At 40.1% G+C, this 12,693-nt stretch overlaps 1 protein-coding gene and 1 long non-coding RNA gene across 13 annotated transcripts in view; one reads left to right on the forward strand and one right to left on the reverse strand.

Annotated features, from left to right (window-relative positions):
• Nucleotides 1-3,521, reverse strand: part of LOC116562532 — an 8,183-nt gene extending 4,662 nt beyond the window's left edge. For both annotated transcript variants that reach the window (XR_004273995.1, XR_004273994.1), the window contains exon 1: nt 3,432-3,521. This is a non-coding gene — a long non-coding RNA (uncharacterized LOC116562532). The remainder of the gene's footprint in view (nt 1-3,431) is intronic.
• FRY (FRY microtubule binding protein) overlaps nt 1-12,693 on the forward strand; it is a 469,586-nt gene that overhangs the window by 189,508 nt on the left and 267,385 nt on the right. For 2 of the 11 annotated variants that reach the window (XM_032294834.1, XM_032294837.1), the window contains exon 1: nt 3,730-3,843. The exons of 7 other annotated variants lie outside the window; for them this stretch is intronic. In XM_032294834.1, coding sequence (XP_032150725.1) covers nt 3,774-3,843 — 70 coding nt within the window. In that variant the 5' untranslated portion in view covers nt 3,730-3,773. Of the gene's footprint in view, nt 1-1,676; nt 3,844-4,094; nt 6,206-12,693 lie in introns of those variants that run through there. 2 more of the 11 variants (XM_032294836.1, XM_032294840.1) reach the window with 2 other exon arrangements.

A 12,693-nucleotide genomic window follows, 5' to 3' on the forward strand; every position in this document is an offset into this window, starting at 1 on the left:
CCACACCTGGCTAATTCTTGTGTTTTTAGTAGAGACGGGGTTTCACCATGTTGCTAGGCTGGTCTTGAACTCCTGACCTCAAGTGATCCACGCGCCTCGGCCTTCCAAAGTGCTGGGATTACAAGCGTGAGCCACCATGCCCAGCCTTTTCCTGAACTTTCTCTAAGGCACTTGGTAACCATGATTCTCACCTTGCTTGAGATTTAAAAAAATAGTAATAACAAGTTATGATAAATGACTTAGAGTCTAAAGTAGATCTAAATTTTACCAGCTATATGGCTTTGTTTTATGCCTCGTTAAGCCTCAATTTTCTCATCTGTAAAACAGAGCTAATAATAGTATTTCATAGGTTTGAGGTAAGGACTAAATATAATACAAATATATGTATTTTTAGTACAATATTTATATTCAACAAATGTAGATGGTGTCATTTAGTGTCATCACTTGTGTCAGGCCACTTTCTGACCTTTTCCCACTCTGATACCATTTCCTGAGGCCTTCCCCTTTTCCTGTATTACTGTTATCTTTCACTCAGCCCCCAACATATATGCCTAATTCTGTGCTTGAAGATTCATTATATGTTCTCCTAAGATTTTTAAGGAAAGATCTCTCATTTTTACAGGTATGAAAGCTGAGATAGCTTTAGGTCCTCTTAAATCATAATGGAAGTCACTACCAAGCCAGTAATAAATTCAGATTTTACTGTTGTATTTTAAAGTACCTCTGTCCAGGTGCCTCTTCTGACTACTTTTTTTAAGCCCCCCCAGAGAGAAGAGACAAAAGGATAAATGTTTCAACTCAGCTTGCAGCAGGTGTCATTCTATTTGATTTGCAGGCCTTTCAACAAAACAAAAGCCCTTTTCTGTTCTTTTACAATATATGCCCTCTTTAAAGGTACTCAAATGAAAAAAAAAAAAAAGCATACACTGGACAAGATTTCAGGTTCTAAGAGACAGAAACTGAGCTCTTAGTTGTTGATTTACTTTTCACAGGGAAAGCTAGCTGCCATTGAAAACATTATTTTCTAAATAGCATTTACATTTTTATGATAGTTTCCCTTGAAATATATGCGAGTGGCATTCTCAGCAAGTTAGTATGTTTATAGTAGTTAAGTACTGAAAACTTACATAATGAAGTATTGAAAAACTTTAAAAAGCCAGTTAAAATTTTTTTAAAGTCAACAAAGAGAATCTATATATATTTGAGTAACAATATAGAATAGCATGTTTGCTTACTGCAACTGATTTTAAATGTCTCCAACTTGCTCTCCCCAAAGAGCTACCACTGATGTTCAATAGTAATATATCTTTTAAACCACATAAATAGTTAAAAAAAATAGTATTTAACTTTTTTTTAAAAGTTCTAGAGTCACTAAGGATTCATGAATAGGCCTGGTGCGGTGGCTCATGTCTGTAATCCCAGCACTATGGGAGGCCAAGGCAGGCAGATCACCTGCGGTCAGGAGTTCAAGACCAGCCTGGTCAACATGGTGAAACCCTGTCTCTACTAAAAATACAAAAATTAGCCAGGTGTGGTGACATACACCTGTAGTCCTGGCTACTCAGGCAGCTGAGGCAGGAGAATCACTTGAACCTGGAAAGCAGAAGTTGTAGTGAGCTGGGATCACATCACTGCATTCCAGCCTGGGCAACAGAGTAAGACTCTGTCTCAAAAAAAAAAAAAAAAAACCAACAACAAAAACCAATGTAGCTAAAATTTAATGAAGTGTTAACTATGTGCAAGATACTATGCTGAGCGCTTTTCATACATAATGTTATTTATTGTTTTCAACAACTGTAGGAAGTAGGTACAACCCCATTTTACAGATGAGGAAGCAAAGGCTTCACAAAGTTAATAGCTTACTTTAGGGCTCAAAGCTGGTAAGGGCTGGTGCCAACGGTGAACATGGGACCCTGCCTTGAGAGCCCCTGCCATCGTTAATTCCAGGGCACTGGGCAGCCTACCTGTTCGTTCATTGCCATCTGAGTTTTGGGGAAGCACCAGATCAGATGGGTATAGGTAGGAAATTTATTTTCAGATATAGTAACTGTTTCAAGGTAAAACCTTTGGGGCCTGTTTTACCTAGAATCCACACATTCAAAGTACAAGTGATAAAAGAAAATCAGCTCATCAACCTTAGTATGCACATGAATTAAAAAGAAGTCAGTCTGTTGAGAGATTTCATCAGAATAAAGTTTAAAGTGGAGTTGGAAATCTGAGTGGTTGAGTGCTTGCCATTTGAGTAACTGTAATGAGTTTGAAAAGCTCATTATATCGATAAAGTATCTTAGGGCCTTTCAGGACATAGTTCTAAAAGTTTTATTTAGTGATGAGTTTTTAAAATTCTTTTTCTTAAAAGTACATTGTAGTCTTTCCCCTCCATTTCTAAAATGAACTGTTAATCTAGGAAATCCTGTTTGTGTGTTGATTTGGGGAGTTTACCCAACATTTGCTATGTTAAATACTTATTAACATGGTTTATTACTTTTGTTTTGTTTTTTAGAAAACATTAATCATGAATGTACTGGGGCTTGGGAAGGATCCTGTGGTTGATGAGATAGTTGACCAAATCCTACCTGCTCCAACATAACCTGTCATTATTAAAATACAATGCTCTCATTTAATCCCCTGGTCAAGCTAAATGATACTGTGAAACAAAGCTAACCAAAATCAGGACACCTGATACCAAGAATTCATGAAATCAATCGCTATTGTACAGCAAGGAATCTAATGCTTTTGCTTCTTATCCATTTCATACAAATAAAATAAGCTTTACTGGGCTTGGTGAGTCTTAGAGCTGAGAGGTTTGAGAATAAGACTCACTGTGGAGTGTGTGACATTACAAAACCAAGCCAACTAAGCAGTTTGTACTGTTCCCTTAGAGTGCACACGTTTGGGCTCCCGGGCCCCTTAAAAAAAGACTGCATTTCTGGGAGGGAAAAGCACAAAATGCAGATTACACCGTGCGTGTGAAAGGCAGGAAAGAAAAAGCCCAGAAAAGCGTCCTCTTGTTGAGGCTCCTTACTGCAGCGAGGCTGACGGATGGGGTTTTTCAAAACGTCGCTGCAACCAGATGCAGGGCTGCAGCTTTGCTTACCGCAGCGTGCTGCAGTTGTGTTTATTTCAGGGACAGACACAAGGGGAAGCAGCAGCTAGAGCACACCCGGGCCGCTCACGGGAAGCCTTGCTGAAGAAGAGAGGATCCGCAGAAGCTGGGAAATTCCTCCTGCAGCCGAGGCGGAGGCTGAGCCGCGGCTCAGGTTGAGACAGTGGGCAGGGGCAGGGGGCGGCGCTCCTGGCCCAGCCCTCAGCCCGCGGCCGCCGCGTGGGCCGGAGGCTGCCTGCACCGCGTCAGGGAGGCTGGCCCAGAAACACTCCCTCCCAGGAGAAGGCCGATCCCGGTGCAGGTGGGGTCTTCCTCGGTTGCGTACCTGGCTGGAGCCGAGCTGGTGGGCGGCTGGCAGCCGGCGTTTCTGGCGATGACAGCCCCGAAATGAAAGCAGTGCGGCCGCCGCCTCCGAGGGCTGCAGGGAGATCAGCGCCCAGCAAATAAGAAGCAAGTCCTGGACCCGGAGGAGGAGCGGCCGAGCATCTCTCTCCGCTCCTCCGTGTCCTTTAGATGAGGACTCCCGGCCGGAGCCGGAGGTGGATCCGCAGAGCTGCCTCTCGGCGCCTGACCCCGCGCTGACATCACAACCTGTGACAGGCGCATCACGCCCGGTACCTGCTCCCGGCCGCTGCCCGTCTTCCGAGCCTCTTTGTATGCCGCAGACATGGCCAGCCAGCAGGATTCGGGCTTCTTTGAGATCAGTATCAAGTACTTACTGAAATCCTGGAGTAATAGTGAGTAATAGAAAATAACCTTTTTGTTTGTTAGTTTGCTGAATGTTGCATAAGGCTGGAGAAAGAAAATCTCAACTGGACACATATGTTTGTGAGCCGTGGAAGTTTTTCTTTTTTTCTTTTCCTTTCCTTTTTTTTTTTTTTTTTTTTTTTTTTTTTTGCTTCCATCTGATGTGAAAATCAAAATGTCAGAGACTGAACTAGCTTTCCTTAAGTGCAAAGGCTGCAATGGAATTACAGTAGATTGTGTTTGATTAAATTTTCAAGTGAGGCGGCCCTTCAGACTCTGGGGGAGCTCAGGATCAGGCATTCCTGGCTGCATTTCCTGCCTTGATGTTTATTTTATTTGTTCAGGCTTTCTCTAAATATTTTGTGAAGTGTGATTTAATCAAAGGGGTGTGGCAGGGTTTTAGAGTACTTTGTAATTGTTTTTTTAGGGTATTGTCTGAAGAAGGAAAAGTACTTAATTGTCCAAAACCTAAGACATCCTTTTTGATATAGAGGCATCTGCAGATTTATTTGATCTCTCTCTCATCCATGTGGATGATGTTCTGAATGCCATTTAATATTTGAATTTTTTAAAATCCTGATGTTTATTATGGTCCAAATAATGTGCTTTTTTGAAACGTAGACAAGTGAGGTTTTGACCCTAATTATTTATTAAGATAGCAGAATATGATGGTTCTGAAGTTCCATTTCTGACCTACATAAGGATTTTAGCAATATGCTATTTCAAAAAGACAACCTCTAAGCTGTCGTGGCTCTGGAATCAAATTAAAAATGAGGCCTTCAGGTGATCAGTGATGCCTTGTATTTTCCGAACAGTTTAAAAACAAAGTCTTCTCTATTTCACTAACAGCCTTTGTACTTGCTTTGGATAAAAGACCAGCAGTTATTACTTACTGATCCTTTATTGTTTTAAATAAAATTTTTTTCCCATGAAAATTTTAATATTATATTATGTGCATACGGATTAACCTACCTGTGCTCAAAGAGCTAGTGATTGTCTTCTATACAAATGACCTGTGGTCAAGACTGTTCTTATGTAAACAAAACATGGGCAGGAGAACCTGTGCTGTAATTGCTTTGAGGAAAAGAGCTAAAGTACCTTCAGCCTTAAGGTATTCAGGGATGTGCATCTCTAAATGATATCCATAGAAACCATTTTTTCCAGGTCATTTTGCACCACTGTATACACTATGGGACTGTCTGAAGCTGTTTTTCTACAAGTGGGAAGCCATTTGGGAGTAATACTGTTGCCCAAACAGCATTTTTTGTCATAGCCATAAATCATTTAACTTGGATTCATTATTTGTATAATACTTTACACTCAAGGATGAACTTCCTTTGTCTATCTGCGATTTGATTAATGAAAGGAATTTGACATACAGTGTTCTTTATGCAGCAGTTTTCCAATAACTGAAGAAGCTCACTTGTGAGTTTTACATCAGTATGTGGTTTTTAAACATATTTGATTATTCCAAGTCCAGACTATTTTCTTCCATCAATTTTTGTCATTCCTTCATTAAATAGAAAATTATGTTGTGACAATACTGAGGCCAATAGGATTTCTTTTAAAAATCTCTCTCCCTTTGTCTATTTTCAAATGACTCTAGACAAAGTATATGTTCTCTCCATCCGCCCTTCCTAAACTCCTCTCCCCACATACACGCATCAGGAGGTGATTTAAAATGACTGTTCATTTCTACTTTGAGAGTATCTGTGATACAATTTTGAATTCTTCCAATTCATTCAGCAAATATTTATTGAAAACCTACTATGTGCCAGCTGTGGGGCTGCACAAGGTGAATAAGACACAGTTTCTGCCTGCTGTATTAATTTCTTTATTTCAGAGGAGTGAAGTTGGTGGTTTTCCAGCATCCCTTTGAGAGGGAGAATGTTTTTCAGTCCTTTCTGGAAAGAGGAAGAGGAAATATACTTTGTTTATCTTCTTTAAGCTTGTTACAACACTAACCTGCCTACAACCTAGCATAGTTCCCATTGCTAAGTTTTACATATTTGGAGCAGCAAAGAGAGAAAGGAATTTGTGTAGAAGACAAAGTAGAAAACAGAAGCCCTCAGGCTGAACATACTCAGTGTAACCTTGGCTGAGAGGATGCACCATGGGGCAAGCAGCTAATTGCACCTGCACGCACCTGCACACGCAAGCCTGGCCTCACAAGTTTGAGAGGTGAGGATGTCCGCCCACATACCAGAATGGAGACTCAGCCTCTTAATTATATGCTGGTGCTTATTTACAAAAGCGCAGCAATTAAAAAGCAATAAAACAAACTCTGTAACTATGGCTGGCTGTTTTGCAAGGTGTTGGAGAGAAGAAAGGTGATTCCATAACCATTTCCAGGTAAAGGTTTCCATTTTTTTTTAATGATACATTGTGGGGAAAATGTAATTTTATATATCTATTAGTCCCCTCCAAAGAATTCACAAGCCAATAAATAGATTAGTCAGTGGCTAGTGAGATGTACTAGCTTTCATTCGATGTTCATTTTGGCATTCTCTTTTTCATTGGCACATCCACTCTGTCAGGCTGCCCTTTCATTTGAATGGAGGTAGAAACTAAAAAGGCCTTGATGTCTGGAAATAAAATGTCCTATGTAGACCTGATTGTGGAGGCTTTCCTATCCCCTTGGATGCCTGTCCTGTTGCTCTTCCCTGCTGTTATCCAGCCCTTCCCCAGATGTCTAGTGGTTCTCACAGCTGCGGCCCCTTGGTGATCATGGCCACAGCCTCCACATGCCCCTCTCAATTTAACCTGGAATGCTCCAGTGGTGTCCTAACAGTCCAAGACTCCTACCTAGCTCCTTTTGCCTCTGAGTGTCCGTGGTAGCCACTCAAGACCCTCTTTGAACTCCTCGTTCATCCTCTCTCATGCTTTTCTGCTCCAACCAACCAAGCTTCATCTACTCACTCTCCTCTGTGTTTAACCAACTTGCTCCCAGATTCCTGCCTGTACACCCATCAGTCTCCTAATAAGGCCATGCTTACTTAGAATGCAGAAGTTGTAGGGCTTGGTTCAGATCTCTTGCCCCTGCGCTTGCATGGCTTCGGACAGTTAAGTAATCACCCTCTCAGTTTCCTCATCTTTAAAATGTAGGCAAAATAATGGATACCTCATAGGAGTAAATGAGGTTTTAAGATGTAAAGCACTTAGCACAACACCTAGCACATTGTAAATGCCCAATAAACATTAAAATAATATGCATGTATTCTAATGCTCTCCTTCCTTCTAAATCCACTTCAAATCAGATGTAGACCATGTCTTCCCTTAGCCTTGGCATCCTCAGTGGGTTATTCGATGAGTAGTAAACACTTGCTACACTCTAGAGAAGAGAACTACATGAATAAATGTCAAAATCAGTTGCTTATTTTGGGCTTTTTTTTTTCTCCCAGATTTACTTTTTTTTTTCTGAGACGGAGTCTCACTCTATCGCCAGGCTGGAGTGCAGTGGTGCAATCTTGATTCGCTGCAACCTCTGCCTCCTGGGTTCAAGCGATTCTGCTGCCTCAGCCTCCCAAGCAGTTGGGACTGCAGGCGTGTGCCACCACAGCCAGCTAATTTTTTTGTATTTTTAGTAAAGACAAGGTTTCACCATGTTGGCCAGGGTGGTCTCTATCTCTTGACCTCGTCATCCACCCGCCTTGGCCTCCCAGAGTTCTAGGATTATAGGCATGAGCGACTGCACCCTGCCCCAGATTTCCTTTTTAACTTTACCCCTCAGCTACTTTAAGTTTCCATCTCACTTACTATTAGGCTATCCTTACTTACCCTAAGTGCATGCCTTCTAGCAGTACAGGAGTTGGTCTGGGAATTTTCTTGGCCTCAGGTTTGCTATAGAACAAGTTTAGAGTGGATAGTTCAAGCTGTTCCCCAGGAAAGAAGAGCTCACTTTATACTACTTCACAGAGCTGGTATGTGAGCCCCCCCACCAGTCTGAAAGCTCGACAGGGCTTGTGTCTCTGTCCACCCCAGGATGCCTGGTGAACACACAGGGCCCCATGAATGAAGGTACATTCAGAATCTGTTTGACACCTTGTTCTTTCCAGGGCAGTGTGAATCCTTCCTATAACACTTGGCAAATATTGCTACAGCATTGAGGGAAACTTTTGAATGCCCATTAACTCTTTCACATATTTAGAATTCCATTGACAAAGGAACTGCTCTGGGGAACTGAACAATCTCTTTGCTGTAGGAAAGGCTGGTGTGCATTGTGAAATGTCTAATGTTGCTCTAGAAAGTCTTACATCAGTTAGGAGCATCAGATTCAGCATTTTCCAGGTATGCTGTGTGAGTTAAGTAGTAGTGATAGGACAGGAGCTGTTCGACATAGAAATGCCGGTTAGTGTGGGGTTAGCTCTGAGGCCAAAGAGAAGAGTCATGTGCAAGTGAGGATGGAAAACATCTCAGATTCTTTGGAGAGCAGTGTTTATTGATGCCTATTTACGCTGCAAGTATACCTCAAAGACACTATGAGAAAGGCTTAAGAAAATCTCAAAATTAATTTTAATTTTAACCTCTTTATCGACTTGGTTGAAAGCAGTGGAAAACTAAGAAGGTTAACTGAGTTGCCTAAATCGAGCAACGGGGTACAGATCAAGTGCAGGCATATTTACTTGTGTTATTTAAATAGAGGAAGTACCCAGCACTGCTCCAGGCAATTAGAAGGAGACGTACTCCAGTGTCCCTGTACCTCATTAGGTGTTTGATGGTCCAGACCCTCTCTAAAGCCACTGGGTCAATTCTGCTGAAGTAGTTTGCAGCTCTAAGGAGAAATAAAACCCCAAATCAACATCCATGCTCTCTAAATAGAAAGGATCTATCCCTGGGCTTATGATTAAGACAAATCAGAGGGTTGTTGTTTTTTTCCCACTCAAATGCATGAACAATTCTTGAATAACAATAACTGCCACTCTGTATCAAATACTATGCTCCATGATTTATATAGAGGACAACCACAAAATTGTTTTTCCAAACTGTGACATTTCTGAGAGTAGAAGTTAATAATTATGCTGAGACACTGGGTGTAAACTGGTACTGCCCTCAGCAAAGGAGGCCGTATGACCACTCTGTTTATTATCTTCGCTCTTTCCAATAACCCTGTGAGTTTAAATATCATGCACATTTTCGATGAAAAAAAAAAAGGGTCGGGGGACCTGAGATAGTGATTTGCTCAAAGCCAGGATAGCCGTAAGTTCCATAAACCCCTCCCCCAGTCCAGCTGATAATTGTATTGTTTGTTTTAATTACTCAAAGGACCAAAGGATAAAGAACACTGTGAGGAACTCAGTACTTTATAGGTATTTTCATTTTTATTTTTGTTGGCTGATGTCTCTGCCTGTTCTTATCCTTCTCCACCCTCTCTCCTTCCCTCCCTGCTCTTTGTCTCTCTGTTTCTCTCAGTTACATACACACGCGTGCTGGAGAGCACCATCCCCTCAGCCAAGGCCTGTTTGAAAGACCTTAAGTATTCACAAGTCTTTTCCATCATTATTGCAAATAATACATAGATAGTTCTGTGCCCTATGATTATTTGATTAAATGTATACAGACATTCACAAAATAGGATTATAGTAAAAAGACACATTTCTTCTGTTAGGAGTGTTTTATGTAGATTTTCTTTAGTTTCAAAAGTAAATACAGTAAATAAAAAAGTATGAGTGATGTTTACTTCTTTTAGAATGGTAGTTCACTTGCCTTGCTGAGGTTTCTCTGATATATTGTTTTTCTGTTTAGGAAACAGTAGCAAACTCACTAATTACCTTTAGCAGTGAGATCAGGGAGAATATTTCCAGGGATAATGGAAATCTATCTATAATTCAGGTATCTCATTTACTTGTTAGCTCTGGCCTGCTCCACCATAAAATCATGTACAGGACTGGCAGCACAAAGATCAATTTTGACTTCTTTGCCTGCTTTTGCATGCTGCTTGATGAAGTTGCCAACAATAATTGAAACAGAAAAGCAAACAGCAGTAGGCAAGAAGAGATGACCTGGATAATTTTACAATCTGAGAACAGCTCAGACATTTGAGAAAGTTGCCAATATTTAGAGGTTTCAACTGATAGAACATGCAAAGATTCTCCTATAAAAGACAGCTGTTTTAAAACATTTTAATCCCATGTCTCAGTAGTTTACTTGTGAGTACAGTTTAAGGAGTCAAATAGGTTACATATGTCCTAATCATCTTATTAGTAACTTCCATATTTCTGAGTCTTATGTGATATTAATAGTGAACTGGTCTCAGATGTGAGTTTGGGCTAATGAGAAATGACATTTTACTTCGTTAGGGGCTGTTCTGCAGACTGATAGACACAGATGTAAACTTTTTGTGCAGATTCTGTTACTGGTACTAAACCTTACCTTTATTTAGTACTTTGTAGTTTGCCCAGCACCTTCAAGCACATTACCTCATTTCATGAGTGAGATGCACTAATTATTAATTAGCTAGCTTCTTCTTAAATGCTCTTGGTTTAGAATAAGACTTAATTCTTCCTAAATTCAGTTTACGTGCAGAAGATACTCACATGGCATCATGTAGGTATATTTTGAGAGGTTACAGATCAGATTTAAATGAACAAATAATGATATTAGTCCATGGTATTTACCTTCAAATAGAACTTTTTTAAAAAATGCAATATAGCTTGGTATTTATCACTGAAGAAATACAGAGGTAAGTCTGTCCAAAAACATATGTATTATGATTTTCTAGATTTATTTGTACCCTAGAATTTCTGTTAGTCCTTTTTAAAAAAACATTTAAACATTTATAATTTTTCATAATGTGATGCCTTCTGGGAACCTTCCACCATTTGCACACGACCCCAGTGCCGAAGATTTCGCAAGCAACCACTTCCTGGAAACGTGAATGCCATTTGTGGAACAAGATAATACACAACCTCATTTTTTTTTCATACTAATACTAATGTCTTTCGTTTGCTAGATCCCATTCATATTCCTTTTAACATTGCTCCATCACAGAACTGCCAGCTATGTGAACAAGATAATGCTTTCTCTTTCTTGAACTGAAAAAGGTTGCATCTTCTAGGCTCGGAGGAACAATGGGAATAGGTTTTTCCATAAGAACATCCTTACTTACCTTTCAATGCTGGATTATACTGCACATCTTACTACCTAAGCTTTAATTTTTCTTGATGATTGCTCCAACATGCAACAGTGTCAGAGAAGCAAGGCAAGCACTATTTAATACCTGTTTACCGAACATCAACTGAGCACAACACAGACTTTTTTGGGGGGAGCTTCATTAATGCATCCCACCTGGATCCTTCATCCAGGCTCTTAGAGCTTCCCTTCCTTCCTGGTTAGATTCAGAATTCGCGAGCATTAATGCAGAAGTTTCTAGGACTTAAAGGATCCTAGGGAGTGATATCCAATGATGTTTCAGAGACAGAATAGGCTCTAGAGAATCTTATTGTGGGAAAATGTGTTTGATAGATTCTGTTGACTTTAACTTTATGGATTTGTACTTTCACTACATCAGAGAACCATCAGAAGTACAGGCAGTGGTCTGTAAGAACATTTTCAAATATTTCTTCTAGCAAATGGCTGAAGGAGAAGAGGAAATGTAAGCTATTTACCCTGGAACACTTGACCAGATTTCAGAATATGGGGCAGCAAGCTTTTCAGGCAGGCATTCCTTACATTAGAAAAATGTGAAGAGGAGTTGCCGTGTTTATCAGAATTTTGCACATGGGACAGATTTAAAGCCATGTGTCTTTCATTCTAAGTGGTTCTCTCACTCTTCTAAATACTTGGAAGATTAAAAAGAAGGGCTATGTGTGTCTGTCTGTCTGTCTCTCTCTCTCTCTCTGTCTCTCTCTCCCTCTCTCTGTCTCTCTCTCCCTCTCTCTGTCTCTCTCTCTCTCCCTCTCTCTGTCTCTCTCTCTCTCCCCTGGCCTGTCTCTGTCTCTCTCTCCCCGCCTTCCCTGTGTGTGTGTATGTGTGTGTGTGTGTGAGAGAGAGAGAGAGAGAGAGAAAATGAATTATATATTTCCATAAGTTAAATTTAATGATCAGATATCTCACCTATATTCTTACACTTTTCTATTTTTCACAGAACATACAACCACAGGCATTTAAATGTTAGTCACCCAAAACTCCAGATGCTAAGCAGTGAAAGTTTATATTCTGCCAGCATATCAGACTCTATAATGAGTCTGATTTGGTTTAATTCCTTTCTACTGTTTAGTCATTTGATGAGCTGCAGATGGAAATTTAAGCCAAAGCCATAATATTTCAGCTAATACTTTTTTTGCTGCTGTAAGAATTTGTTGTCATGTCAATTTAAGGGAGTTGAAATCTTTTTTGAGAAGGCATTCAAATCTGCATTAAGTGCTTTTACCAACTCTAATTTGATATACAACTCTGACTGCTTCTGCTGTTCTTAATCAATTGCAAAGTGCAAAGTAGTTTAGCAGTGGAAGACCGCTTTGAAATTCCAGGATTTCTCAGCCAGTGCCGCAAGCACAACATTATGGAAATATACAATTAAATTTACATTAAAAATTTTTCCTATGCTTAAGAAACACTAGGCCAACTTCTTTGAGCTTAGCCTTAAATAGGTAAATATGTATTTTGGCAGCCATGAAAAGAATAGGGTATTAGATTAACTAGGGCAATACTTTGGTAAAATTCCATTGGAATGTTATGTTTGTGCAGGAGAGATTTGGCCAATCAATAAAATGGTTTATTTTGTAAGTCAAATCAATAAAATGTTTCAACTGTACAAATACAAGATTGAGTTTTTCTTCCCTGTTTTTCTGTCATTTTTCTGTGTGTGACCTTGGCTGTCTCATTCTCTCATTTTCTTATAT

This window comes from Sapajus apella, unplaced genomic scaffold (genome assembly GCF_009761245.1).
Source record: "Sapajus apella isolate SASKATOON/1434 unplaced genomic scaffold, GSC_monkey_1.0 scaffold32, whole genome shotgun sequence".
Lineage (NCBI taxonomy): Eukaryota > Metazoa > Chordata > Mammalia > Primates > Cebidae > Sapajus > Sapajus apella.